Source organism: Macaca mulatta, chromosome 16 (assembly GCF_049350105.2).
Source record: "Macaca mulatta isolate MMU2019108-1 chromosome 16, T2T-MMU8v2.0, whole genome shotgun sequence".
NCBI lineage: Eukaryota > Metazoa > Chordata > Mammalia > Primates > Cercopithecidae > Macaca > Macaca mulatta.
This window is the reverse complement of record NC_133421.1, coordinates 84,099,913-84,127,359: the sequence shown is the minus strand read 5'-3', so window position 1 is coordinate 84,127,359 and position 27,447 is coordinate 84,099,913. Positions and strand designations below refer to the sequence as shown.

The 27,447-nt window shown below is 54.4% G+C and overlaps 1 protein-coding gene and 1 long non-coding RNA gene across 21 annotated transcripts; one reads left to right on the top strand and one right to left on the bottom strand.

Annotated features, from left to right (window-relative positions):
• Positions 1-210: 210 nt before the first annotated feature.
• On the bottom strand, positions 211-27,008 carry GPRC5C (G protein-coupled receptor class C group 5 member C). Of its 19 annotated transcripts, none has more exons than XR_013407169.1 (7): positions 19,356-19,950; positions 10,666-11,748; positions 7,600-7,694; positions 4,894-5,043; positions 2,970-3,062; positions 1,040-2,549; positions 211-465 (listed from the first exon to the last, which is right to left on the bottom strand). XR_013407169.1 is itself a non-coding variant. In XM_077972652.1 (6 exons), exons 2-5 carry the CDS (start codon positions 11,714-11,716, stop codon positions 3,003-3,005), a joined length of 1,356 nt encoding a protein of 451 aa, XP_077828778.1. In that variant the 5' UTR covers positions 11,717-11,748; positions 26,943-27,005; the 3' UTR covers positions 211-2,549; positions 2,970-3,002. The 19 variants fall into 19 exon arrangements, 14 of the variants coding, with proteins under 14 accessions (XP_077828778.1, XP_028692593.2, XP_014975748.2 ...); XR_013407166.1 differs by having other exon boundaries at positions 18,974-19,947; XR_013407170.1 differs by lacking the exon at positions 2,970-3,062 and having other exon boundaries at positions 19,856-20,428.
• Positions 19,762-23,189, top strand: LOC144335917 (uncharacterized). Of its 2 annotated transcripts, XR_013407185.1 has the most exons (4): positions 19,762-19,963; positions 20,064-20,158; positions 22,282-22,481; positions 22,722-23,189. It is a non-coding gene; the product is annotated as an uncharacterized LOC144335917 (long non-coding RNA). The 2 variants fall into 2 exon arrangements; XR_013407186.1 differs by lacking the exon at positions 19,762-19,963 and having other exon boundaries at positions 20,070-21,346.
• Positions 27,009-27,447: the final 439 nt, after the last annotated feature.

The following is a 27,447-nucleotide window of genomic DNA, read 5'->3' as shown; positions in this document are numbered from 1 at the left end:
AATACACATGAAAAAAATCCCAGAGGCAGGGTGGGGGTGGGGGAGCAGGCACCTGGAATCCCGGCTACACGGAAGGCTGAAATGGAGAATCATTTGAGGTCAGGAATTTGAGACCAGCCTGGGCAACGTAGCAAGACCCTATCTCTAAAAATAAAATAATAATAATTTTTAAAAAACTAGTCACTCCCAGAATTTATGAGCACACAGGAATTCAATGGCAGTAAGCCCTCACCCACGGAGGGTAAGGTCATTTAATTCCGAGCAGTTATGAAGTCCAAAGTCCTCGGTTTGACAGTGGTGGATGTGAGATTTCCCACGGTGTTGGCTGGATGATGGTGAACCTGCGACAGGCTCTGCCTCTTCTAGTTTTCTTCCATTCAATGCTTGTTTGTGATGCCACTCGACCACCTCAAAGAAGCCACCTCTCTCCTCTTAAGAACTCATCTAACAACTTCTCCACTTGGCCTGGGCAGGAGTAAGCAGGGCCGGTGGGTACTCCTGAATACAGGCAGGCCTGCATCTTTTAGGAGCCCATCCCACCCTGAGCCTCACGCGCTGAGCCCCCAGAGGACTCAGGCTATACACAAACCCGCGTCCGCTGGAAACTGCAGCCTCTGGGCAACAGGCACTGCCAGGGACTCCTTTGAAATTATCACATAGGAAAGCAACACAGTGCCTCGATTCACTAAAGGATCTTGGGGCTGCTAAGCTAGACCAAGCGCAGCGTGAAGTCCACAGAGCTCCCTGCTTCCCTTCCACTGGAGGGAAACAACACTCTGTTCATGGACTTCAGCAAGCAACAAAGACAGGCCAGGGGCCACAGTCAGGGCTGCAGTCCTACTCTGCAGGGATTGCGCGCCCAATTTAGCTCTGGAAAAGTACGCCAGGGACAAAGGCACAGGCTGCTGGGGATGGGAGTAGCACCAGAGGGCTGTGGGACGGACTACAGGGCACCCCCCCAGAGAGCTGCTCTGGTCGTCACCCTCCACCCTGGCACCCAGAGGTGCTGCTGGGCTGGGGACTGAGCTCTAGGGCCCACCTTGGATAAGGGCAGGAAAAACCCCAGGAAGACAATGCTATAGAGAGCTCATTTCCACAAGCCTGGAGCTGTGCCCATCTCCATCCTCGGTGCCAGCACCATGGAGGTCCTGAGAAGGCACCCTCTTCACTGGGTGACCGTCAGGATCCTCTGGAGCATGTCTGAGGGCTCAGAACACAAGAGGCTCCTCCAGTGATGAACCGGCGCCAGCACATCCAGGTGCTGCTCAAGATGAGGTAGAAACTCAACACATCTGCCCATCAGGAAATAGCAGTCGTTAGTCCTGGATCCCACTTACCTGAGGATCCCACTTACCCACTTACATATCTGCCCATCAGGAAATAGCATCATCTTTAGTCCTGGATCTCACGGGCCTCCCACGTGCCACAAGTCCCAGTCACGAGAGAGGCCTAGACTCCAGTTCATCGGGTCCAGGGCTCTCCACTGGTCCCTGAGAATGCAGTCTGAACCCCAACCCCACGTGTCCTAAGGGTACTTCCAGGCCCTGACCAGAGATGTTGGAATAGCCACAGCAGGCCCCTACTGCATTCCCAGAACCTGTGAGATCCAGGTAATCAGGGTCACGGACACCTGTTCCTGCCACAGGAGCCACCTTGAACCCCAGATGCCAGGGTGGCCGGCCATTCCCAACTCCTTAGTGAGCTGTCCATGAGGCACTGCTGGATAAAAAGAGCCCTCATCCCAGCATGCTCATCCTCGTCCCAGACGGTGAGGGGCACTGGGGGCAGAGCTCAGGCAGGGCTGGCCCTGGCTTGCTGGTGGGACCCGCTTCGTGGAAGATGGGGATGGCTCAGGGGCTCTCAAGTGGCTCTCAAGTGGGTTCAGATCCGGGACCCATAGGCCGTGGAGAGAAGCAGTGTGCCCAAGCCTCGGGCTGAGCTCTGCCCCCATCTCAGTGGCCTTCCACAGTCCAGGTGGTGGCAGGAGGCCCTGGTGAGAAGGGCAAGGGCCAACTGCTGCCCTGGCTTGGCCTCAAAGACTCATGGAGGAGATCCATCTAGGCAGAGGGCGAGACAAGCCAGTGCCGGACACCAAGATGGCAGGGCCAGGAAGGTCCAGAGTCAAGACGGCGCACTGAGGCCCGTTGTTCACAGAGGGGAGGATGGCAATCTGAAGAACCACAGCCTGGGGACACAGGGGCTATGATTTGGTGAGGGGCAGGGGGTGTCAAGAGGGGAGCTGGAGGCAGCCTGGGGGCCTGCGGACAGCTCCTTGCAGCTGCAGCCACCTGGGAACCAGGAAGATGGGCTGGGCAGGAAAGGGAGGTGGCCCTAGGCGCTCCAGTCACACACTCAGGGCTTCATGAGGGCCCACTCGGTCCACTGCTTCAGGTCGGTGGCCTCTGGCCCCTCCCAGCTCCAATGACAAGGACAGGAAAGGTGCTGGGCCCAGCCCAGCCTGGGTACAGAGGAATGAGGATCAGGATGCCGTGCGGTCCCGGGAAGGAAGAGGGCTTCTACCATCTCGTTTTACTTTGCGGGGACTGAGCCTAAAGTGACCAGAAAGAACAAGAGTCAAAGGGGACTCTACCGCGGAGGGCCCAAGCACTAGTTTTTACCTAAAAATAGTGTTTCAGTCCCCAGGAGGCTGATGCAATCTGAGCACAGAAGGAGAAGTTTGGGAGAAGTTTATTTTTTTTTCCAGCAACCTTTCTCTCCCTTTCAAGTTGGTTTTTTTTTTCCTCCCCCAGCAACTTTTCTCTCCCTTTCAACAAAAACAGTTTTTCCCCTACAACCGGTATCAGAAAATAGCTTCTGACTAGTTGGGGAGAAACATTCCCAAGCCTGAGAGGAGCAGGCTCCCCGGGGCAGGCCTGGCAGCCCCCGGCAAGGCCTTGAGCAGCGTCCAAAGGTCGGACCCTGCTGTCTCATCCTCACAGCTGGAAGTGCCACCCACTGGACTGGCTTACCCAGGGTGGGCCACGGAGAAAGGCTGCTGGACGTCAGAGTCTGAGGAAAACCTGGTTGGGGTTGGCCTGACCTCTCTGGGTCAGTTCGCTTACCTGTAAAAGGGGGCAGTGTGACCACTCTGAGGCCCTGTCTCACCCCAAAATGGTACAGTTCTGCGATTTTGAGTCGGGAAAAGGGAGAGCATACTAGTCCTGCCCACCTTCCAGGGCAGCCTTGGGGATTAAAATGAGCTGATGGGCTGGGTGAGGTGGCTCGTGCCTGTAACCCTAGCACTTCGGGAGGCTGAGGTGGGCAGGTCACTTGAGGCCAGGAATTCAAGACCAGCCTGGGCAACATGGTGAAACCCTGTCTCTACTAAAAATACAAAAAGTTAGTGGTGGCACATGTCTGTCATCCCAACTACTCAAGAGGCTGAGGCAGGAGAATCACTTGAACCTGGGAGGCGGAGGTTGCAGTGAGCTGAGATTGCGCCACTGCACTCCAGCCTGGGCAACAGACCAAGACTCTGTCTCAAAAAAAAAAAAAAAAAAAAATTAAATTAAATTAAAAAAAAATGAGCTGCTGAGGAAAGGCTTTTGCTTAGTATAAAGTACTGAGCAAACTGACTTTCTTTTTTTGAGACAGAGTCTCGCTCTGTTGCCCACACAGGAGTGTAATGGTGCAATCACAGCTCACTACAACCTTGACCTCCTGGGCTTAGGAGATCCTCCCACCTCAGCCCCGTGAGTAGCTGGGACTAATGCCTGGCTAATTAAAACACTTTTTTTTTTTTTTTTGGTAGAAACAGGGTCTCACTATGTTACCCAGGCTAGTCTGGAACTCCTGGGCTCAAGCGATCCTCCCACCTTGGCCTCCCAAAGTGCTGGAATTACAGGCTTGAGCCATCGCGCCCTGCACAAATGGACATTTTAATGACCGCTCAGGATTGAACCCAACCGGGACCTGGCCCAACCCTTTGCACTTCTGTCAACCCATTTGTAAACAATTCCTAACCCTCTCTAGGCCATTCCTTTGCACGTATCACACGGTGTGATCTCAAAGCATGGAGCAGAATGAGTCTCCACTTTGTCCGCTATGGGATCTTCACTGTTATTCATCCCAGGAGAAGCTGAAATTAGTTCATCTTCCCTTATACGCAGAGCCACCTGCTCGAGGCCCACCTTCCCAGTCCTGTCCCTGCAGCCACTGAAGGGGGGTTCCCAGAGGAAAGCTGCCTGACCTCAGACAAGCCCGGGTGTAGGACTGCATCCTAGGCACACACTGAGCCTGGGTGTTCATTCTGATTGCACAGAATACAGACAGAGGACCTGCTAAAGAACCCCTCACTGGGGAGAGGCATCAGCTACTTAATTGCACAGGAAAAATCTGCAGCAGCTTTAAATATGAGCTGGATTTGGAGGGAAGAAAGAGAAGTCACCCACAGGCCATGGAGGAGGAGAGGTTCCTCAGAAACCAGGAGCCCAGCTCAGAAACCACAATCCCAAAGCGAGAGTTAATAAAGCAGAAATGTTTTTATTAGGCACCCTTGTTCCTCACAGAGGAGCAAGATCCAGGCCTGAGCGCCTGAGAAGTCTCTTGAGGTTGCAGGAATCTCCAGAGAAACATAGGCGCTGCCCGGCCACCACCCCGAGAACACTATTTGGCTGGAGTGTGACCGCGGAGGTGACCCTGGCAGGAGGCCAGGGCTGGCTCCTCGACTCCACAAACACTGAGGAGTGGGCGAGGACACCCAGGACACCCACCGGAACACTGGCAGAGAGGGAGGCCCTTCTAGCTCTGGGGCACATGTTGCTGAGCCTGCCAGTGGGAGGAGGAGCCTGAAGAGTCCCTTGCCTGGGGCCAGGTCCTCAGGGCCCTCCCCAAATCCGCCCGCCTCTCCTGGCCACTGCTGACTCAGTCCCACACATAGGGGTTTCTAAAGACCTGAGAGTTCTTGCCGTCTTTCAGCGGTGTTGCCGCCTGGTGGCTCTGGGCCGAGTACATGTCTTCAGCCCGCAGGGTCGAGTTGGCACTGCCCATCACCTGGCTGTTGGCGGTGGCCCGTGGGAGGATGACGTCGTAAGCTCCTTCGGACTGGAAGGAAGAACAGGCGGTCTCACAGTCGGGGATCGGGAGCCAGGTTCCGCCGGGGCGGATGCACAAACACTCACTTCCTGCAGGGCTGGGCCTGCCAGATCCCCCCGGACTCCCCCCTCGGCCCCTCTGCCCCCTCTGGCTGGGCCCCAGGGGCGGCCTGGGACAGCCAGACCTGAGCCCCTTATCTTGCCCTGCCTCTGGGCATGGGAACAAGGCCCCTGGTGACCTTGGATGGTGCTGGGGCTTCACGGAGGGGGGTCCTCTTCTCAAGCCCCCTCCCGCTTCTAATTGTTTAGGGAAATGCTAGGGCCAGTGGAGGGTCAGCCACATAGAGCTGCTATTACCTGTCTGGTACAGCTCCCAGGCCCCTTCCTCCAAGAATCTTACCCCGAGTCTACCGCCTGTCACTACCATACCCCCAGCATCACAGCTGCCGGCTCCCCTGGCCGAGGACATGGCTCTGGGTGTGCCCACACATCTCTCTAGGCATCTAGGCTGGCCGGTCTGATTTAGAGTCTTTTTTTTTTTTTGTAGAGATTGAGGGGGGTCTCACTACGTTGCCAGGGCTGCTCTCGAACCCCTTGCCTCAAGCAGTTCTCCCATGTCACTCTCCCAAAGCACTGGGATTAAAGGCCTGAGCTACTGCATCCAGCCCTGATTTGGAGTCTTGAAACCTGAATTCTCTGCCTGGCGCTGGGTCTTGCTCCCATGTGGGTGAGAGACACCAGCTGTGGGGTGAAGAGGGTCCTGAGGTACCTGTTCTGGCTCCCATGCTGGAGGGAAGGTGAATTCCCGGCCCCATCTGTCTTAGCCCTATGGGAAAGAGCTGCCACCAATCAAATCTCTGTAGCTCCCAGGCCCCACACCAGCCTTCAAGTCAATCAGGCCCAGGAGGTCCTCAGCCCTGTCTGCAGTGGCCCCTGTCCCCGTGGCCCCTGGAACATCTACATCCGTGGCCCCAATCCACGAATGAGTATGCACTGGAATCACCTACACTGCTTGATAAGCCTCACCGACTCATAGCCGGACCCTACACAGCGGGCCCCACGCAGCTGGCAACAACTGGGGCTGGGGGAGGGAGTGCTGAAAGCAGGGCTTACGGATCTGCGCTGAGTAGTACCCCCATGGTGCCGATGCCCTGAAGGGATGCTAACATCCCAGCTCTGGCCCCGTCCCATCCGCGCTTTTATTTTTTTTATTTCTTATTTATTTATTTTTTGAGACAGAGTCTCACTGTGTTGTCCAGGCTGAAGTGCAGTGGTATAATCTCGGCTCACAGCAACCTCCGCCTCCTGGGTTCAAGGGATCCTCTGGCCTCAGCTTCCCCAGTAGCTAGGACCACAGGCATGTGCCACTATGCGTGGCTAATTTTTGTGTTTTTAGTAGAGATGAAGTTTCGGCATGTTGGCCAGCCTGGTCTCAAACTCCTGACCTCAGGTGATCCACCTGCTCAGCCTCCCAAAGTGCTGGGATTACAGATGTGAACCACTGCACCTGGCCCCCTTTGCACTTTTAGCAGGCTCCCAGGTGAGGCTAATGCTGGTGGTCCGGGTACCATGTTTTGAGAACCGGTCAGATAAAATATCCCTGTTCATCCAGATCATCCCCCAGGAAGCGGACTCCAAAGGTGCTGGGGAGTGAGGCACAACAACAGTGAGGGAAGCTACTCAGGAAAAGCTCCTGTGGCTGCCCACTCCCCACCAGAGCTGGCGGCCCGCAGCCTCCACTCCTGGTCCTCCGGAAACTCTCCTCTGCCCAGGCTCAGGTTCAGGCTCAGGGAGAGGGGAGGCACTGGGACTGGAGGCTTCAGCCACACTCGCCTCCCCCTGCCCTGCGGCTCTCACAGAGAGGGCGGGGAGGGGGATGAGAACGCCACCCGGCTGACCTCCTTGCTTCCTGTTCCCAGTGTCCTGCCAAGACGGGTCACTGACCTCTCCCCACAGCCTCTGCCAGCCGGGAGGAGGAACACATACAGGAGCGAGTAGAATCCAACCCACTGTCTTCCTGCTCCCATCCCCTCCCCTGGCTAATGAAGCATCTAGTTTCCAGAACCCAGGGGAGGTGTAAGGTCGAGACTTGCTCCCTGCCGGAGCAGGAGGGGAGTCGTGGGCCCCCTTGGCACAGCTGTGGTTGAGAAGTAAACACCTATCCAGACCTGCAACATTTGGACCCTGATCCATTTTGCAAACACCTGGCTGAGACCCTCCTTTGTCCCTCCACAAGCTCTCCAGGGTAAAGCTGGCAGCTCCCACCAGGGAGAGCTCACCCAGCATTCCCTGTAGCTCCTGACAGAGCCTGTGTGCAATGCCCCAGTGACACAGGGCGGGTCCCACTGCAGTGCAGCTGGAGGTGGTGGGTACGCTGACTCCAGGACAAGGAAGTTAAGAACTGGGGCTCTGGATTCCCCAGGTAGAAGCACCAGATGGAGAAGCTTGCCTTCCCCCTACCATCTCCACCCAACCCAGCTCTGGCCACATGGCCCTCTCCCGCTGGCCTGCTGAGACTGGTGTCTGTAGCCCAGCTGCATCATGGGGACCTGGGGAACCCACTTACTGGGACTTTGTGCATCAGGGCCATCTCGGTGGGCTGGTACACACTGGTCAGCAGCTGCCCGTTGTACCCGCTGTATGGTGACACCGGCCTCTTAGCTGCAAGGAAAAGCAGGAACAGTTTGAAGATCCCAGGGCTCTCAGCTCCCTTCCCCACCTCCCACAAGCCAAGCAAGGCTCTCTGGGGGCAGGGAAGAGGTACAGGGGGCAGGCCAACCCTGGCATAGTCTCTAACCCAGGAGTGGCCAAGTTGGGGATGAGGTTGTGAACACAGGGGCCCCCTCCCAAACCTAGCACCCCTTTGTACAGATGCATGGGAGTGAGCAACACTGCTGGGCTTCCCTGCACTGTAGACCCCCCAGCCCCTGACCCAACACCTGAGAAAATGCTCTGTCAGCAACCTCCACATCCCCATCCGCCCTCCAGGGCCAGGGGCCAAGAGGACACATGGACCTTCGGCCACCTTCCAAGATGGCCAGCCTCCAGCTCTGCCTGTCACCATGGGCCAGCTGCCAGGCGTAGGGGTAAATACATCTGAGACCCCACGGCCTAAGCCTCTTCATGTCCTCCCAAGGCCGACCTGGGTGCCCCTTCCCCACTACACCAACCCGGAGCCTGGCCAGGGAGCCTTCACGCACGTCCCATCCTATAGCCCCCTGGCAAATTTCCAGAACTATTTTTAGCTCCAGGGATACTTCCCTGTGCCTTTGGGGTGTTGGTTTCCCGATGTGTTCCGCCCTGCTGGGCACTCCCAGGGTGTTTGAGGAGGGCTGCTGACCCACCCCGGGGCCTCGGAGCAGGCCCTGCTGTGAGGACGGCACAGCGGATGTCTGGCTCCAGCAAGGCTGACGGTCCCGCAGCTCTGAGGGACCGCAACCTATATAGGGTTTCCTAAGTGCTGAGGCTGGGCTCACTCTATTGATTTTTCCATTTAGAAAAAAAAGAAAATAGGAAATAAAAACTCAGCCCGAAGGTTGAGAACCATTTGGCCCTGACAGGCATTCGGTGTGGGGGCGGGGCCTGAGGCTCCTCCCAGCACTTGTCCATAAGCCCCGCCTCTCCGGTGGGTTTTGCCGATTCCGTGCCCCCACGCACACTGTGCGTGTGACAGGGACCACCTAGGGCTGCGGTCAGCACCTCAGCCCAGGTGGGCAGATCAAAGATCAAGTGCCCGGCAGGACAACGGTCATTTCTTTCCCCAAAGCAGGGATTATGAGGATTTCAGAGTTTGTAGAAGAGAAAGGAATGTCTCTAATTCTGGAACTTCCACTGCCTGACTCTGACCTCCCGGCAGAGACCCCAGAGCCGGTGCTTGTTAACCGGGCAGTTAAGAAAGTCTGAAGCCCCCAGGCCTCCAGATCAGCACAGTCTGGGGACAGGGTAACGCCTTTGAGATGGTACCCCCAGATTTCCAGGTCATTTTCAGATGAGGGGCTGCAGCCAGCAGATTGAGGAAGAGCAGGTGGGAAGCGCACAACGGGCCACATAGGTAAGGGGATTAGCACCGGAGCTGGCACAGAGAAGGTGCTGAGGAAATGCTAGTGGGCTGCTGAGACCACTGCGCGGCACCCCAAGTACTTTTATTAAAAAGAGAAAAAAGCCAGGTGCAGTGGCTCAAACCTGTAATCCCAGCACTTTGGGAGGCCCAGGCAGATGGATCACTTGAGGTTAGGAGTTCGAGACCAGCCTGGCTAACATAATGAAACCCCGTCTCTACAAAAATTAGCCGGGTGTGGTGGTACACGCCTGTAATCCCTGCTGCTTGGGAGGCTAAGGCAGGAGAATCTCTTGAGCCTGGGAGGCGGAGGTTGCAGTGAGCCAAGATCGCGCCACCGCACTCCAGCCTGGGTGACAGAGCAAGACTCCGTCTCAAAAAATAAAAATAAAAATGAAAAGAGAAAAAAAATTATCTGAAAAATACTTCCTTTTAAAGAAAACTAAGGTGATTATGGATACATACATAATAGAAAAACAAGTTCTGGAGAGATGGTATTAGTAAAATATGTAAAATAATAGTCACGCACACACAGCAAATAGCTAATTCTTCAAGAGTGCTTTTCATGGGCCAGGCACTCAGTAATTTTTTTTTTTTTAAGATCATCCAGGCTGGTATGTGGTGGTGCAATCACGGTTCACTGAAGCCTCAACCTCCTGGGCTCAGGCAATCCTCCTGCCTCAGCCTCCTGAGGAGCTGGGACCACAGGAGTGCACCACCACACCTGGCTAATTTTTAAAATTATCTGTAGAGACGGGGTCTCACTATGTCCAGGCTGGTCTCAAACTCCTGGGCTCAAGCTCCACTCACCTCAGCCTCCCAAAGTGCTGGGATTACAGGCATGAGCCACAGCGCCCAGCCGGCACTAATGAATTTAATCTTCACAAGAACCCTATGAAATAGACACTGTCATTATCCCCATTTTACAAATGGAGAAACGGAGGCACATAGATATTATATCGGTCAATAGCGCTCACTTCGGGGGATGGAATAGGATGGGATGGGTAGGACTGGGAAGGCAGCTGGGGAAATTTTCATTTTATCTGTAATGTTTGAAATTTTAAGGTGAGAATATATGCATGAATTATATGAATATAGAAAAAAAATCTTTTTTTTTTTTTTTTTGAGATGGAGTCTCACTCTGTCACCCAGGCTGGAGTGTAGTGGCTTGATTTTGGCTCATTGCAACCTCCACCTCCTGGGTTCAAGTGATACTCCTGCCTCAGCCTCCCGAGTAGCTGAGATTACAGGCATGCACCAGCACACCCAGCTAATTTTTTTGGATTTTTAGTAGAGATGGGGTTTCACCATATGGGTCAGGCTGGTCTCGAACTCCTGACCTCAAGTGAGCCACCTGCCTTGGCTTCCCAAAGTGCTAGGATTACAGGCATGATCTGCCATGCCCAGCTGAAAAAAAAAAGATCTTTAAATTAAATGGAATTTAGAGACACTTAGGCAGAAAACTACAGAAAACCTCAAAAAATTTCCATTTTGCTCAAGAGACTGGATCCCTGTCCTGCAGTAAAAGACATAGGATGGAGAAAGGGGCCACTGGGGGCATCCACAGAGACCCACCTGCAGCCGGCTCATCCATGGAAAAGGCCTTGTTCTCCACGAACATGCTCTGACCCTTCTGCTCTTTCAGGATGGTCTCATAGCCCACGCCCCGGGTGGGGTACATGTCCCCCTGGTAGCTTTGCTCTGGGCTGGCCTTGGTCACCTGAGAGACCTCGGGGATGACGTAGAAGAGGACAAAGGCCCAGGCATTGGCGGCAAGGGCGATGGCCAGCGTGGGGTCATCCCAGGTGGGGCTGTTGCGCTGCTCATTGCCGTAGGTATACATGACAATCCACACCACCCATATGGCAATGGAGGTGGCCGTGGTGAGCAGCACGAAGACCCCGTGCTTACGCCAGCGCTTGAAGTGGCCACACAAGGCAGGCCAGGCCCCCAGGAAGGCACCCAGCAGCAGCAACATAACGTAGATGAGCGCCATGACAAAGTCCATGTTGGCGATGGCGCAGGGGGAGGCCACGGCCCAGTGGGCACTGCTGTTGCCCTGAGGGCCGCCGTCGCCACTGCCCCGAACCAGTGTGATTATCAGCCACTCTGTATTGATGATGACCTCCACCAGGGTCAGCAGCAGAGCCACAGTGAAGATCACCCAGCCCTGGGGCCCATGGTTCTTCCGGGCCAGGAAGTTGAGGGCGAAGACGTGAGCCACCAGACAGGAGAAGCAGATGGCGAACAGAACCCCAAAGAGGAAGCGCCGAGAGGCACAGGTGGAGAAGTCGGGCTTTACCACGCAGGCAAACACGAGGCAGAAGAGGCCCAGGGTCCCCAGAAGGAAGAACACCTGGGTCCCCAGCAGGCTGCGTTTCTTGGTGTCCTGCACAAAGGGGAGGCTGGCCACCAGGATGATGGTGAGCACAAACGTGGTGACGACGCCCGCCCCAGCCACGGCCTCCAGGACGATGCCCCACGCCCCAGAGCGGTCACACAGATTGTAGTAGAGGGGGTTGAGGCCTTGGCTGCAGCCGGGTGGGACATGGCTCTGGGCCCGGGCCCCTGGGAACAGGAAGAGAGGCAGTCCCAGGCACATCACCAAGGCTTTGTGGATGGCCATCCTGGCTCCCAGGCCAGGCTCTGGTTGGGTCCCTAGAGACAGAAGGAAAAGGGACAAAATTAGTCCTCCAAGGTCAGACTCCAATATACATGGTGCTGCTTTCCCCACCCCAAACCCAGGCAGACAGTGCCAGCTGACCATGAGGCTCTCTGGACCTCAGAATCCTTCTTAATGCAGAACTCCTGGGAGGAATTTCAACTGGCCAGAGAGGCAAATGAGATGAAGCCCATTTGTCAGCCCTATTCCTAGCCATGGCAAAGGAAAAACCTGTCATTGAATTTTCAGTTCCCTCCCTTCCACCAACCATAACCTGGGTTCAGATATTCCCTGAGCTCTGGCGGCTAGGGTGGAAGATGAAGGGGCTTTGTGAACAAGTCAAGACTAAGCATACCACCCACCCAGCACTTCCTCTCTGCCCTGGGACTTCCAGGCTTCGGGAGGTCAGCTGCTATGTCCCTAAACTCCATTCCTGTAAGGCCTAAATCCATAGCCAGTCAGCTATGCATGCATTCACTCACTCATTCATTCATTCATTCATTCATTCATTCAATAAGGACTTAACAAGCACCTGCATCAGGCATAACCGACAGCCAGGAAAAATGAAGAGACAGTCATTTTCCCACTTTTAGTGCCAAGTCTCCACTTCAGAATCCTACATTTTTTGCCTAGCTCAGAAGCGGAAGTCGAGGATAAAATAAACAAAGTCCCCAGCTAAGGAGTTAATGACTTAATGCCAAAATTTTCCTTCAGAGCATTAACATTTTAAAAGCAAGAACCAGGCAAGGGCAATGTAAAACCCAAAGGAATTAATCTTTAATAGAAGACTTTAAGACGTCGTAGTGGCCTGGCGCGGTGGCTCACGCCTGTAATCCCAGCACTTTAGGAGGCCGAGGCGTGCGGATTACAAGATCAGGAGATCGAGACCATCCTGGCTAACACAGTGAAATCCCGTCTCTACTAAAGAATACAAAAAATTAGCTGGGCGTAGTGGCAAGCGCCTATAGTCCCAGCTACTCCGGAGGCTGAGGCAGGAGAATGGCGTGAATCCAGGAGGCGGAGGTTGCAGTGAGCCGATATTGTGCCACTGCACTCCAGCCTGGGCGACAGAGCAAGACTCTGTCTCAAAAAAAAAAAAAAAAAAAAAAAAAAAGACGTCGTAGCTAGAAGGCAAGAAAGTTAGCTTTTATTAACACCAGCAAGGTAATTTTCACTCCATCTATTCACTGCCGCTCTACCAAATGCCACAAATCTGTGCCAGAGAAGAAAACCAAACCCCTGCTCCCAATACCGATTGGATTTTCCCACATGAAGTAGAGGTAATGGATTTAACAGGTTAGGAGACATTAAAGACCAAATCAATGAGTTTTTTCCAATCGAAAGTTTTAAATGTACTTGCAGGAACCTAACACTGAAAATTTAAATGCTGCTGAGCACGGTGGTTCATGCCTATAATCCCAGAACTTTGGGAGGCCAAAGTGAACAGATTGCTTGAGTTCAGGAGTTTGAGACCAGTCTGGGCAACATGGTGAAACCCCATCTCTATAAAAAATACAAAAATTAGCAGCCGGGCGCAGTGGCTCATGCCTGTAATCCCAGCACTTTGGGAGGCCAAGATGGGTGGATCATTTGAGGTCAGGAGGTTGAGACCAGCATGGCCAAAATGGTGAAACCCTGTCTCTACTAAAAATACAAAAATTAGCCGGGCGTGGAGGTGCACGCCTATAATACCAGCTATTCAGGAGGCTAAGGCAGGAGAATCACTTGAGCCTGGGAGGTGGAAGTTGCAGTGAGCCAAGATCGTGCCATTGCACTCCAACCTGGTCAATAGAGTGAGACTCCATATAAAAACAAAAGAAAACAAAACAAAACATATATATATGAATTAGCAGGGTGTGGTGGCATGCGCCTGTAGTCCAAGCTACTTGGGAGGCTGAGGTCAGAGGATCATCTGAGCCCAGGGGATGGAGGTTGCAGTGAGCTGTGATTACACCACTGTGCTGCAGCCTGGGCAACAGAGCGAGACTGTTTCCAAAAAAAGAAAGAAAACTAAAAAAAAAAAAAAAAGAAAAGGAGAGAAATCTTAAATGCTTTAAGAAGCAGGTTATACATTTCAAAATTCTATGAATGCAGGTAGTCCACATTTAAGTCACCCCGTATTGAAATAACTAGTTGTAACCCCGCTTCATCAGGAACTCTCTGGGAATACGGCAACAAAGCTTTCCTGGTCTGACAGTGACCACTAGTGGCTGGCAGGGGAATGGCATTATCTAACTGTATTCTGTAAGGCTGCTACCCTTCTTCCTTTCTTAGGGGGATTGTGAGGTTGTTTATACACGGTTTACCTCCTTACTGTTTTCTACCATTCCTGGCTACTCAATTTCTAATAGGCAAACAAAAGCCCTAAATCCCACAGTTGATAGAAATTGTCCCTCTTTTCAGCACAGAAGCAAAAAAAAAAAAAAAAAAATTCTGTCCATAATTGATATGTGAAAGAACACTTACTAAATCAGGGGCAATGAAACTCATAAAATTCAGTGAAATGGACACAATAAAGAGGATCCATTGTCAAAGTCCCTTCAAACAGTCTGCAGGCCACTTGAAAATATTTAGGTCGTCTTAGCCATCTCAGCTACCTCATCTTTCAATTAAGCTTGCTTAAGAGTAACTCTTAAAATTAACCATCTCATGCAAATGTACTGTTGTTTTCCTAAATAACTGGCATTGTAACAGCTAGTTTCTCTTCACTTCTAATGCAGGACTTAAATAAGCTTCTGTAGGGGACTTTGGAAATCAATAAAGCACCAACTGCATTTTATTTACAAGTGCTGGAAAGAGGAGTAAGAGAGGGCTAAGAGGTAAGGAGTAGGCCGGGCGCAGTGGCTCACACCTGTAATCCCAGGACTTTTGGCGGACAGATCACGAGGTCGGGAGTTCCAGACCAGCCTGACCAACATGCTGAAACCTCGTCTCTACTAAAAATACAAAAATTATCCGGGCGTGGTGGCACGTGCCTGTAATCCCAGCTACTTAGGAGGCTGAGGCAGAAGAATCACTTGAACCCGGGAGGCAGAAGATTGCAGAGAGCCGAGATTACACCACTGCACTCAGCCTGGGCAACAGAGCGAGACTCTGTCTCAACAAAACAAAACGACAACAACAACAAAAAAAGGTAAGGAGTAATATGGAGCCACTCCCGGGACATAATTTATGGATAACAACATTCTGTGGGGTCCTAAATGTTCAACTTCATCTTGGGCTCCACAGCCAATCAGCCAGAACTTGGGCTTGGGCCTGAAGCTGGACGTAGGGAAGAGAACCCTCAGAACTGCCACTTAGCCTCCGGGCACCTGTACTTACAAGGGCTTTTCACCCCACCTCCCTCGGCCAGGGCCCAGTTTACAGCAGGCAATTACTCCAAATCAGCAAATATTGACTGTGTGCCTGGGAAGGAAAGGCCCTGTTGTTCCCAGAGCTGTGGAAAATACAAACATGAACATAGTCCCTGATTTGATGGCATTTAAAATCTATCAGGAGAGATAAGGTAGGTACTCACAAAAATTACACAAGGAAGAATATGATTAAGGGCCACACAATGGAATTTACCTGTAGGAGAGAGACAGGGGCTACAGGAACACAGAAGAGAAACAGGCAGAGCAGAGAAAGACTGTTCCACAGAGTTTTACTCAGAATCTAATCAAAAACATACCAGGTCCCAGACACCGCCAAGAGACAGGGACACCCAGAAGCTAAGCCCTGAAGAATGTGAGGAACGGCTGAGCAGGTGAAGGGAACAAGGAGAGGGACGTGTAAGGCAGAAAAGACGGTGTGAATCAAAGCCCTTTTGAGCCCAAGTCCAGAGCAAGTGAAAAAAGAATTCAGTTTGCTAAGTATCAGCTGAGTTTGCAAAGGGAGGCTGCAGCTGCTGGCTGACACATTGGAAATGCTACAGGGGTGGGGCTGGGGGCATTATTCTAAAGGTAACAGTCAGCCACCGAAGGCTGTTTTCAACATGATGGGGGCATAGCCAGGGTTGTACTTTTAATAAATGAGTCTGGGAAAAATGCACAGGCAATCGGTTTGTTGTGGGGGGGGGGGCGCACATTCATCTCAGTTAAAGGTCAAGGCCAAAGGTAAAGCCATAATGGCCAGCTCTGAGAGATCGTTTCCAAAACACAATCGAAGGACTTGTTGGCGGGCAGAGGTGGGGGAAAAGGATGCTAAAGCCCACACTACAAGTTCAAATCTAACAGGCATGTCATTACAGAAAACCAAGCCAGGGACCAATATCGCTCATTCTTCTTGATCCATCTTGCCCTAGAAATACTTGCGTGTACCCTGCCAGCTCCCAGAAGCCCACAGGCACTTGGGCCAGGGTCAGGAAAGCATCACAGCTCCCTGTCCCCAAGCCCCCACCTCCCATTTCCCCGACTTTGTGGTTGGTGACCAGCAACTTCCTTCTGCACCTGACCCTTCAAGTCTTGCTTCTCCTGCCAACCCCCTCAATATAGAAACTTCCAGGGAATGAGAGAGGAATCTGTATCTGCCCCTTACCGCATCCGGGTACCAGGCTGCTGCTTTTAGGAAGTTGCTGAGCAACTAAATAGCCTCAGAGGACACAACCTGGTCCCATCCTGAAAGACCTTATTTCTCTGGTACCCCCAGAAATGGAAGAGCAGGTGGGAAGACAGAAATGCATGACTCAGGTGAGAAAGCCAGGCCTTCTGGGCGTGGCTCTCATCTACTGCCTAGGACAAGGACCCTCAGAGAGTTAAGAGAAGCTCAGAAGAGCACAGCTCCAGCCCTCTGATGCCGGGAGTGCACATTCAGCCAATGCCACCTTTTTTTTTTTTTTTTAAGACAAAGTTTCACTCTTGTCGCCCAGGCTGGAGTGCAATGGCGGTGATCTCGGCTCACTGCAACCTCCAACTGCCAAATTCAAGCAATTCCCTGTCCTCAGCCTCCCAAGTAGCTGGGATTACAGGCGCCCGCCACCACACCCGGCTAATTTTTTGTATTTTTAATAAAGACAGGGTTTCACTATGTTGGCCAGGCTGGTCTCGAACTCCCGAACTAAGGTGATGTGCCTACTTCAGCCTCTCAAAGTGCTGGGATTACAGGTGTGAGCCACCGTGCCTGGCCCAATGCCACTTTTAAGATGGTGGCTAAGGGACTGACAAGATGGACTCAGTTCTGGTCAGAGGCTTTTCCTCAGGACCCTGGAGGAACCTTCTGCTTCCTGTGGGTCCCTAGATCCCGCACTAAGACTGAGCCTTCTGATCCCTGAACATTCAAATCATATCCGTGTCTCCCTTCCAGGGCTGGAAGGTCTTTGAAGCTGGTGAACTAGAATTCTAGAATTCACTGCCACAGCGGGTGCTGTGCCTGAACACACTGAGCATTTGGAAGTCACCTCTGGATAGTCTCAGGTGCATTGATCCGTACCCAGGGCTGCCCCCTCCATTTTGGAGTTGCATCTTCTGCTTAAAGATTCTCAGAGGGTACAATGAGTGGGGTAGGAGGGGAACCTCCTTCTGCCCTGAGTCTCCCCGATCCCACAGCTGAAGCCCAGCCCCAGCCTCAGATTATTTTCTGGACAAAAGGGCCTTTTGCTTCACTTCCCTGGAATCAGTTGTACAAATATTTTTAATCGCCTCTGAAATCGGCCTTTCCCCAGGCTCAGCCACCCGGCCCCCAGCTCTCCTCTGAATCAGTCCAGTCCAGTTGCTGAATCTCCCTCCTCCCGCCTTCTCTCTGCAGGGGGCGCAGAGGCCTGGTGGGCTCAGAGGCTGAGGCCCAACAGCCCTGACTGGTTTCCCCCAGCAACAAGTGGCTTCATCCAGCAACAGGGGAGACAGCCAGGCCTTCTCACTTCTCCAGAGCAAAACCCTCTTTCTCACTCCAGCATCATCCACACACAAGCCTGAGACCCCCTCCACCCACCAGGGCAAAGGATACCACCCTGCAAAGAGAGCTCCAGCGTGTCACAGGGCCAACCAAGCTCAACACTGACACATGGCCAATGGCTGTCTTCAAGGGTGCTGTGACCAGGGCACTCTCCAGGGAGGTTCACCCAGGTATACCACAGAGCACCTACCTTCCTCCCATCCCACACACTATACAGCCTATCGGGAAAGAGGATGGCCTCACTGACAGCCTTCCTACCTCCATTCCCATCCCTCTCTCCCAGTCCCTGGTTAGGTCTCACCCCTCTGTCCAGGGCGCTCAGGCGTTTACCCCATCAATAAGAAGGCGCACAGGAGAAGCCTGTGCCTGGAAGGAGTGGGCTCAGTGTGTAGGTTGGTGGGCGGGGGGGAGGGTAGGGGTTGCTCGAACCTCAGCCTAGACAGCCCACCTCTATCCTCCTATCCCTGCCCCGCACCAAGACCAGGCATTTGGGCCAAAATGCCCTGAGCACTCTGAGACGTGGAAATCGTCAAGGGTCTGCCCTGGAATGTTACTCTGGAATGCGCCCCGGCCCCCAAGGCACTCCCTCCCCTAGTCACAGTTGAAGGCACAGGGGTGGGGGGCCGGCGCTCCAGGAGCACAAAACCCTACTTCAACACAGTCTCCTCCCCTGGACTTTAGGATCTTGGTCGTGGAGTTTGTAAGTGGTTGGGTCTTCCTGAGTCTAACACTGCGGGCCTGAGGATGGAGGTGCAAAGGACGCTAGAAAAGCCAGCCGGGAGTGGGGGTTCGGGATCTAGGGGCCAGGCTGCCAGAAGGAGAGGCGCTTTGATAGTCTGAATTTCCAAACTTCCCTCAGGGAGATTCTGAGCCCTCTCGTCCCTACTTGGGTCGACGGTACTGGGGTCTACACCTGCGCTCCCCGGATGGCTGGAATGGGGAGCAAGGGAACCAGTCTCTCTCTCCCATTTTTAGGGCTACAGAAACCTGCCCTCCCCATCCACAGTAGCAGGCGGCGGAGAGGACGCCGACCCACAAGAGAGGGTGACCGCGGACTCCCACCGAGAGGCAGGCGGTGGAGGGGCTCCCATTGGAGACCCCGATCGTGGAGTCCTTTCCCCTCCCTCCAGCCTGAGCCGCAGCGCCGGGCTCTCCCATCCCCCATTCCCCAGCCCCAGCCCCCAGCCTGCTCGGGTCTGAAAACTTTCAGCGACCGAGCGGAGTTGGTGCGGCGTCCCCCGCCCGCAGGATGTCCCAGCCCCCGCCTCTGCCCTCGCCCACTCCCCGCCGGCCCGACCCGACTCTTCCGGACGGCGGAGAGGGAGGGCGGAGCGGGAAGGCAGCAGCCCTTACCTGGGACTCGCCGCGGGCCCCGCTCCTGCACAGCCTTTGGGGCCAACTCCAGCCCCAGGCGGGCGGCGGGCGGGGGTGGGAGGGATTCGGCGCGGAGCGCTGGGCCAGGCCCGGTCCTGGCTGGGATGGCGGGACCCGGGCCGGGACGCAGGGCCTGCCTCTCCCCGGGACCGAGGCTGAGCCGGGCGCGCTGGGTCGCTCGCTCTCGCGCGGGCCTGTCCCCAGGCAGGACTCCTTGCTGTCGGCGAGGGTGGGCTGGCGCCTGCATCACCGTTACATCACCTCCATTCAGGGCGCTTATCGGGCGCCCGTCGCGCTCCAGGTACGTGCGCTCCGTTTACACAGGAACAAAGCCTGCCCGGGCCTCCCCGCCCCGACTCACCTCCAGGCTGGGCCGACTCGCACTTTCCGGCTAGGGAGGGAGATGGGAGTTTCTGGCCCTGCCGGCGTGTGGTTTGTTGCTGTTGACTGCCACGCCCCCGCACGCGGGCGCGCGCACACTCACGCGCACTCACTTTCTGGGCTCGGCCTTCTCCGGGGCAAGCGGTGTGGGGGTGCAGCCCTGCGCACCCCCCACCGCGTCTCCCAGAGAGCGCGCGTACGGACACGCGTGGGGATACCTTGACGCGTCTCCGTGGGGGACACCTAGCCTTTGTCACCTTCGTCCTGGCCCTCCCGTGAGACACACTTAGGGCACAGTTCGCTGGGAGCGGGCCGGAGCGAGGCGCACACTCAAGACACAGAGTCCGTCTTTTTGTCACGCCTTCTGCGTCCCCTCCCCTCCCCAGCTTGCACACGTGGACACACCGAGGTTCGCCTTTTGCACGCGCGGTCCTTCTCTGGGACCCCCCACCGGTCACAAAGCGTACGTGGGATCGTTACCAAGTGCTCCCCTCACGCGTGGGCCGAGTCCAGAGCCACTCCGCACCGTGGGCAAAGGTCGCCCTGGGCCCGACTATCCCGCGCCCGGATTTCCTGCGACCGTTCCAGGTTCTGCCCAATTCGGAGCGCGCGCTCCCCTCCCAGCGTCCCGGTTCCCTGCTCCGACTTGTCCTAATTAGCCTTCACGGTTTTGTTCCCCGAGGTACAGTGTTTAGCGCGGCCCCCTCGGTCTCTGCGCTCCGGGACACGTCGGCTCTGACTCCGAGTCCGTCCCCTCCAGCAGCCGGGGGACCTTTCCAAGAGGTCAGGTTCCCACCAGCCCCACCCCCACTCCCTGTCCCGGGGTGGATCTGTGGGTTGCCACCCTTTCCCCTCCGGCCCCAGGAATCTGCTGAAGGTGGACCGCAGAAATTGGGAAGCGAATCCAGGCTGGGACTTCTCCAGCCCCGTAAACAAGAGGAGATTTTCCGGCCGCCTTCCCCCGGGGCTGCTGGCCTCGCGGCGGGTGGGGTGCGCCGTCCCAGGGACCGGCCGCGAGGCCTAGTTAGCCCGCGCCAGAGGCCCGTAGGGGCCGAGGCGCACGGAGGAGGGAGAGGTTGTTAGGTCTGGCCGGGGCCCTGGGGACGCGGAGGGAGGGCAGGGCGCCGAGTCTCGGGGTGCCTGTTCTCGTGATGCCGAGTTGCCTGGGGGATCGCCAGCGGCGCGCCGGTCGGAGCCAGCTGGTGGCGGGGCAGGCGGGGCGGGCGGCCGGTGTTTGCTCAACCCCGAGCGCCCGCGAGGGGGAGGGGAGGTAGCTGGTCGCGGGCTAGGGGGTAGCAAGGTGGAGGAGCGGGGGCAGGGAAAAGGGTGTGTATCTCCCGAGCTGCTTGTTTGCGTGCCTGCCCCGGTGTAAGACAACTGGGAGCCTAAACTCTATGAATCACCCGGAGTTGCTGGAGCGATAAACCTCAGGCTGGTTCCTCCCCTCGCACACCGGCTTCTCTGACTCCAGGAGGGAATGTTTGCTTAGCGGCTGGAGCTGGCGGAGAGGCCCTGGTTCTCTAGAACCCTGTATCCCTTCCTGGCCTTGCCTTCACGGGCTGGTCTGCGGTGGCGGAGACTGAATTGTTTCACGTCTCTTCAAGAAGAGGGGCGCAGTGCTGCTGCTGATTTGTTCCTCACTCTTGGGCTCCCTCCCGTAGCTCCACCCCCCCACCCTAAGATTCAGAGGCCCCCATGCCAGGGAGGCAAACGCTTGTAGGGTCCAAGCAGTTGGGTGCCCACGCTAGAAAGGCAAACGGCGGGTCAGACCTAAGCGAGGGGCATCCATGACTCTGGGCTGGGACTAGTTCTCATGAACCAGGCGACCAGTGCTGAACACAGTGTGCTGGGAGGGGCTGCTCATTAGCATATGTGAAAAGCCAGATAAGAGCTAGAGGAAGGTGGAAAGGAAATAGTCTCCGAGACTGCTTGTGACCTTAAGAAGCCAAAGATGAATTGTGCATCTGGCAGGTGTGTTTCAATTTATTTTCAAGCTTGGGGACTCGCTTTTCCCTACCTAGATTCTCCAAAAAGGCAACTCTTGGCCCCTCCCTCCCCACCCAGGCAGGGAAAAGGCTGGGGCATGTGAGGCCTGGGCACCCCAGAAGTGGAGCCCGCCTACCGCCAGCCCTGCATAGTAGATGGCAGTGGAAATGTAGGGAGGTTTCCTGAGAGCTGTTTGCTCTTTTTGTGTTCAATCCATCTCACTTCTGGGGCAGGATCTGCCTTTAAAGGACAAAGCAAGTCCTTTGGGGCGGATGACATGGGCTTCAGCCTTCAGGGTCCCTGTTAGCCTCTGCTCTAATCCCACGGGCCTGTGCTGGTTCAGAGTGGGGAGGCAAGAGTTGGAGAAGACATGAGACCCCTCCACCATGAGTCGGACCCTGGTGGGGGCTGTGGACACAGCGAACCTGTGATGCTAGAAGGAAAGTTTCGTGGGAGGTGGCTTTGCTTTCGGAAAAACTCCAGCCACAGGGTCCTCTGTGCCCCCAAATGTCCTTCACCTTAATTTAATACCCCCGTAGGTGTAGAACCCATTGCGAACTCCGTTTTCACCAAAAAACTACACTCTGAGAAGTGTTCAAAGAGTGCTACTGTTCAAAGAGATCTCGGGGCCCAGCACAGTGACTCACGCCTGTAAACCCAGCATTTTGGGAGTCCTGGGTGGGAGGATCGCTTGAGCCCAGGAGTTGGAGACCAGCCTGGGCAACAAAGACTTCATCTCTATTGAAACAAACAAACAAAAAAGAAAATGATATGGGGTCTCACTGTGTTGCTCAGGCTGGTCTCGAACTCTTGAGCTCAAGCGATCTTTCTGCCTTGGCCTCCCAAAGTGCTGGGATTACAGGTATGAGCCACTGTGCTCAGCCTATTTAATTTTTTTTTTTAATATATGAAATAAAAAGGAAGAAAAAGATTCTGGATTGCGGATAAGCATGTCTGTGTCCACCACCCAACTACCTCCACCCCCCACCTGAGTTGGGTTCCTACTGGCAGAGTGAGAAACCACCTTTGTTCGTTGGAAAGCTTCCTTCAGAGATGTCTGAGGTCTTGACAAGGCCCAGGGGTGAGAACACCTGTGCCACCTGCCGGCTGTGTGACTTGGGTGAGTGGTCTTATCTCTCTGAGCCCTGCTTTCCTCAACTGTAAAACTGGATGATATCACCCCCAGAATGAAGTTGTGTCTGGAATGTTCCTCACACAAGCCAGGTGCTCACAGGGAGCCAGCGATCAGCCTCCGCTTTCCTGGTGTGATTGTCATTCCCTCTAAGCCTTGACAGGTCTACCAGTTTTTATTTATAATTTAAATTTTAATTAATTAATTAATTAATTATTTTTGAAACAGGATCTCACTCTGTCACCCCGGCTGGAGTGCAGTATTGCGATCTCGGCTCAGGGCAGCCTCAACTTCCCAGGCCCAAGTAACCCTCCTGCCTCAGCCTCTCGAGTAGCTGGGACTATAGGAGTGCATCGTCACGCATGGCTAATTTTTGTATTTTTTGTAGAGATGGGGTCTCACTATGTTGCCCAGGCTGGTCTGGAACTCCTGGGCTCAAGCAATCCTCCCTCCCTCACCTCCCAAAGTGCTGGGATTACAGGCATGAGCCACCGCGCCTGGCCTAATGGTTTTTAACCCCAACTCTTGCAGAAGCTGGCATTCTTTCTGTTCTGTTTCACCGTGATTGGAATAGCTTTGCCATGCCATGCTCTGAGGCTTCACCTGTGATGTTCCTTCCACCTCGAACATTTTATGCCTCTCACCCTTCTTTTTCTGTGTGAATAAAAAGTTTTTAAAAATCTCCCCTGCCCCAAAGCTTAGCTCCAATGTTCCTTCCTTTGCGAAGCAATCCACACCTTCCCACGAAAGACCCATTGTGAGTTGCCCTTTTTACCCACAGCCTGTTACGCATTCATTTATTTATCATTTCTCCTAGTGTATCATAATTAGCCTTCTAAATTGGTTTTTTCTCCAATTACACTGTGCCCTTCTAGAGAGCCAGGGACACGTCTCACTCATCTTGTTTTCCCTGGCATCTGGCACTCAGACGGGTGTGGGTAAATGTTTTCAGTAAATGCTTGTAGAATATCCGTTATTCTGTGGCTGGCCACGGCTGATCTTCCCCTCACACCAGCAGCCTTGCAAACAGCACCACCCCTACCCTGCCTCCCGTACTCCACTTTCTGGGAAGCAGGCAAGCCCCAGTGCCTACTGGAGAAGTCGCCTCCCCTGGGGCTGCAATGCCCTGCATCAGAGGTGAGGGTAGGAGGCTCTGGCACCCCGGCTTGGGGCATGGAGGGGCCTATCCAGAGAGAGCCAAAGGTCAGTTGTGTTGTTTTGAGGGACTTCCCAGTTTGCCTGGGCAGCAGGAATTCTAGATTGCAGTCTCAGCCTGCAGAATCTCCAACAGGAACCATTTCCTCCTCCACAGAGTCGAAGGCCTGCTCCCTCTGCCTGGGGAGTGGAGGGCCCCAGGTCGAACAGCCAGGCCCCAGTGGGGGAGGAATAGTCCCTCGCGGGGCTGAGGGTGGGGCTCCTGCTTCCTGACAAGTTGGGGCCTGGAATCCTGTGCTAGGTGGCTGGGTGCCCTGCAACCCACAGCAGGCTGCTGGTAAACAGTTAGCATTTCACCTCTCCTTGCTCCCAGGCTCATATTAACTGGTTACTGCCCTGACTGCCGTGTCTGGCCAAATCTCTTTTTCTCGTAGGCTCATAGGACTTTCTGTGTGGAGCAGCGGGAACTGCCCAGTTTTTTGAAAGGACTTTGGTCCCATCGGGGCCCGTTAAGAAGCAGAAAACCAGGGCCAGGGAGCAGGCGAGTGAAACAGTCACTCACCACAACCGGCTGCCCATGGGTGATCGCTCTGGAAGTGTACCCGGAAGCAGGCCTTGGGCAGAGGCCACCGGAATGTCACCTGATGCTGAACCCTCCCCCATGGCTGCAAAATCTGCTCCTCCCTCATCCCCCTCCCTGCCCAGGGCTCAGTAGCCACTAACCAACTCCCTGTGGAAGGAGAGAACGGGGGTTCCTGAGCTGCTTTGATCTGGTCAGCCTCCACCCTCAGACTGAGCCAATCCTGAGAGCCAGACCTCAAGGCCAAGGGTCCAGGGATCCAGGCCACTCAGTCTGCCCACCTCTATCAAAATCAAAATGGAAACGTGTAGCCAGCCCTGCAATTTGTTCCCCTGCCTTCAGGAAGCATCTCACCCCAATCCGTGAGCAGGTCAGGGGGAAGCATTCCTTCTGCCTTGCTGCAGTGGCTACAGCAGCCCCCAGACTGACGGCCTCTGGTGGCAGTCTTCCTCCAGTCAACCTGCAAACCCCCATCGGGGCAGGACCTTCACTGACTTCACCCCAACACCTTTCACTCCTAACACCTTCACTGGCTCCTGGTGCCTTTATGTGAAAGTCCAGGCTCCCTTGCCCGGCATTCAAGGCCTCTGCAACCTGTAGGTACCCTAGCCTTGGCTCCAGCCTCCTCTCCTTCCTGTTCCCCCACGGGAAATTGTCACTCCAGCCTGAGAAGCCTGCTGTGAGTCTGCCTCGCCCCCGCACTTGCCTTCCTGTGACTTCGCTCACATGTCCTGTATTCTCGATCCAGGATGCCTCTCTCCTCCTCTCGGCCCCTTGATTCCATCCCCCTTTAAAACCCTTGGCTCCTCCCAGAAGCTTTTGCTGGTGCCCACCACCCTGTAGTCCTCTTCCTCCCTCTGCTCTCCTGGGATCCCACCACTGGTGTGCATTTGCTACTCTTACATGGCTCTGCCTTTTTTTTTTTTTTTTTGAGATGGAGTCTTACTCTGTTGCCCAGGCTAGAGTACAGTGGTTTGATCTTGGCTCACTGCAACCTCTGCCTCCTGGGTTCAGGTGATTCTCCTGCCTCAGCCTCCCGAGTTGCTGGGATTACAGGCGCCCGCCACCACACCCAGCTAATATTTATTTATTTATTTATTTATTTATTTATGTGTATTTTTAGTAGAGACAGGGTTTCATTATGTTGGCCAGGCTGGTCTCGAACTCCTCACCTCTGATGATCTGCCCACGTTGGCCTCCCGAAGTGCTGGAATTACAGGCATGAGCCACCGTGCACGGCCCCGTGTATCTTTTTTTTTTTTTTTTTTTTTTGGGGGACGGAGTCTCGCTCTGTCGCCCAGGCTGGAGTGCAGTGGCCGGATCTCAGCTCACTGCAAGCTCCGCCTCCCAGGTTTATGCCATTCTCCTGCCTCAGCCTCCCGAGTAGCTGGGACTACAGGTGCCTGCCACCTCTCCCGGCTAGTTTTTTGTATTTTTTTTAGTAGAGACGGGGTTTCACGGTGTTAGCCAGGATGGTCTCGATCTCCTGACCTCGTGATCCGCCCGTCTCAGCCTCCCAAAGTGCTGGGATTACAGGCTTGAGCCACGGCGCCTGGCCCCGTGTATCTTATAAACAGAGATCTTACCGCTCATGATAGGTCTGTAGGGAATGGACTCTGGATTTCATGCCTCTCCATGAAATCCCTAGCATAGTGCTTTATACATCCAAAAAATGGCACCACATATCTGTGGGTTGATTGGATTGATTGGCCAAGAGCTGAGAGGGGCTGTTAGCCTTCTGTAAGGGGAAAGAAGGGCTCAGGGTCTAGACTTTGCTTTGCTGCTGATGAGAAACCAGTACTCAGATCCTGGGCTTCCTGTGGCTCCCAGAATTCCAGGCGGAGAAGTTCAGAGAGATGCTGGCTAGTTGGATAATACAATAGCCATAATAGCTTACCTCTGTATAGTGCTGTACAATTTCAAGCACCTTTTATATATATTTGATGCTTACAACCTTATAAGCCACCATAAGGCAGATGTTATTGTCTCCATCTTCTATATTTAAAGACTGAGGTTCATAGAGGCTCAGTGGCTAGCTGTGGATTAGAACTATCTTCCTTTAGCCCACTGGACTTGCACCTCTCTATCGTGTGCTCCCCAGTACACTTCTCTTATCTCTTATATAGCCCTGACATTTTCTACCTTATTGATGGTTATTTCTGTCACGCTTTATGTCCCCAACCAAGGTATAAGCTCTTGGGAAGGGAAGATGTGTGCTTGACCCATCTTTGTGTTACCCTTGGGCCCTGCCTCGGTTAATACTTGCAAGGGAATAAATGAATGGAGGAGGCCACTGGAAAACACATAACTGTTGTCAAGTCAGAAATGGGCTTGGCCACCCTCCCTTCTCCCAACAATCCCTTCACCTTCAGAAGCCAGCCTCAAGACCGTGCTGCACGGGGCAATGGCCTGGCCTGAGGCAGGGCTGTGTCTCCCTGCCCGCCCATCTTCATTTCCCATCCCTGTTCTGCTGGTGGCCACTGGCCTCCTAAGGTCACATCTGCCTGGCACACACTGCAGCCTCCCCTGCCTGCAGGACCATTCAGCCCTTTAACACCTTCTCCAGCCACTGCCACCAAAGACTTCAGGAGACCCACTCACTAATGCCACCCTCTTGCCTGGGATTTGAGGCCACCCCAGACTCAACTGGATTCAGCTGGGGCCCCAGGTAATGGTGGGAGAGCCGCAGGGGAGCCAGACATGCTCCCACTCACCAGAGATGGCGCTTCCAGCAGGGCAGGGCAGGGCCAGCCAGCTGACTTCTGGGCGATGTCCAGCCCCAGCTGTCCCCGGCAGTGCTTGGGGCTTGACTCAGCCCGAGGCTGCCGGGAACCTAGCCGTACTATTCTGGGAGTGTGATGGAGCCCCAGAAGGCTTGGCAGAGGCTGAAATTTCAGCCCTTTGGTTTCCACACTGTTCTCCTCCCCTCTGATGATACGGCAGAGTTCAATCATTATGCAAAATTCAGAACCACTGATGGTGCATTTGAGGGTCTTAATAGCAGCTGTGGTTATGCTAAAGTGGGACCTGGGTCTATACTTCAACCCTCGGATGCAAAGGGCTTCATTCTTGCTGTCACTCACATGGCCTTTCGGCATTTTCCTCTAGTTTTATAATTTGTCCTCATGCCCACCCTGGTACATTAACCCATTCACAGGCACGAAACAATCCCTCCCAGTTAAACCCAGTGACCAATTGCCTCTGAGGGTCTTTTTTCCT

Excerpts from the sequence above, each read along its gene's own strand:
- GPRC5C (XM_015120262.3), bottom strand. The coding sequence starts at position 19,241 with ATGCAGGCGCCAGCCCACCCTCGCCGACAGCAAGGAGTCCTGCCTGGG. Across the intron at positions 11,749-18,973 it reads GGGCCCGCGGCGAGTCCCAG|GGACCCAACCAGAGCCTGGC; the intron begins GTAAGGGCTGCT and ends TTCTGTCTCTAG. Across the intron at positions 7,695-10,665 it reads CATGGATGAGCCGGCTGCAG|CTAAGAGGCCGGTGTCACCA; the intron begins GTGGGTCTCTGT and ends TTTTCCTTGCAG.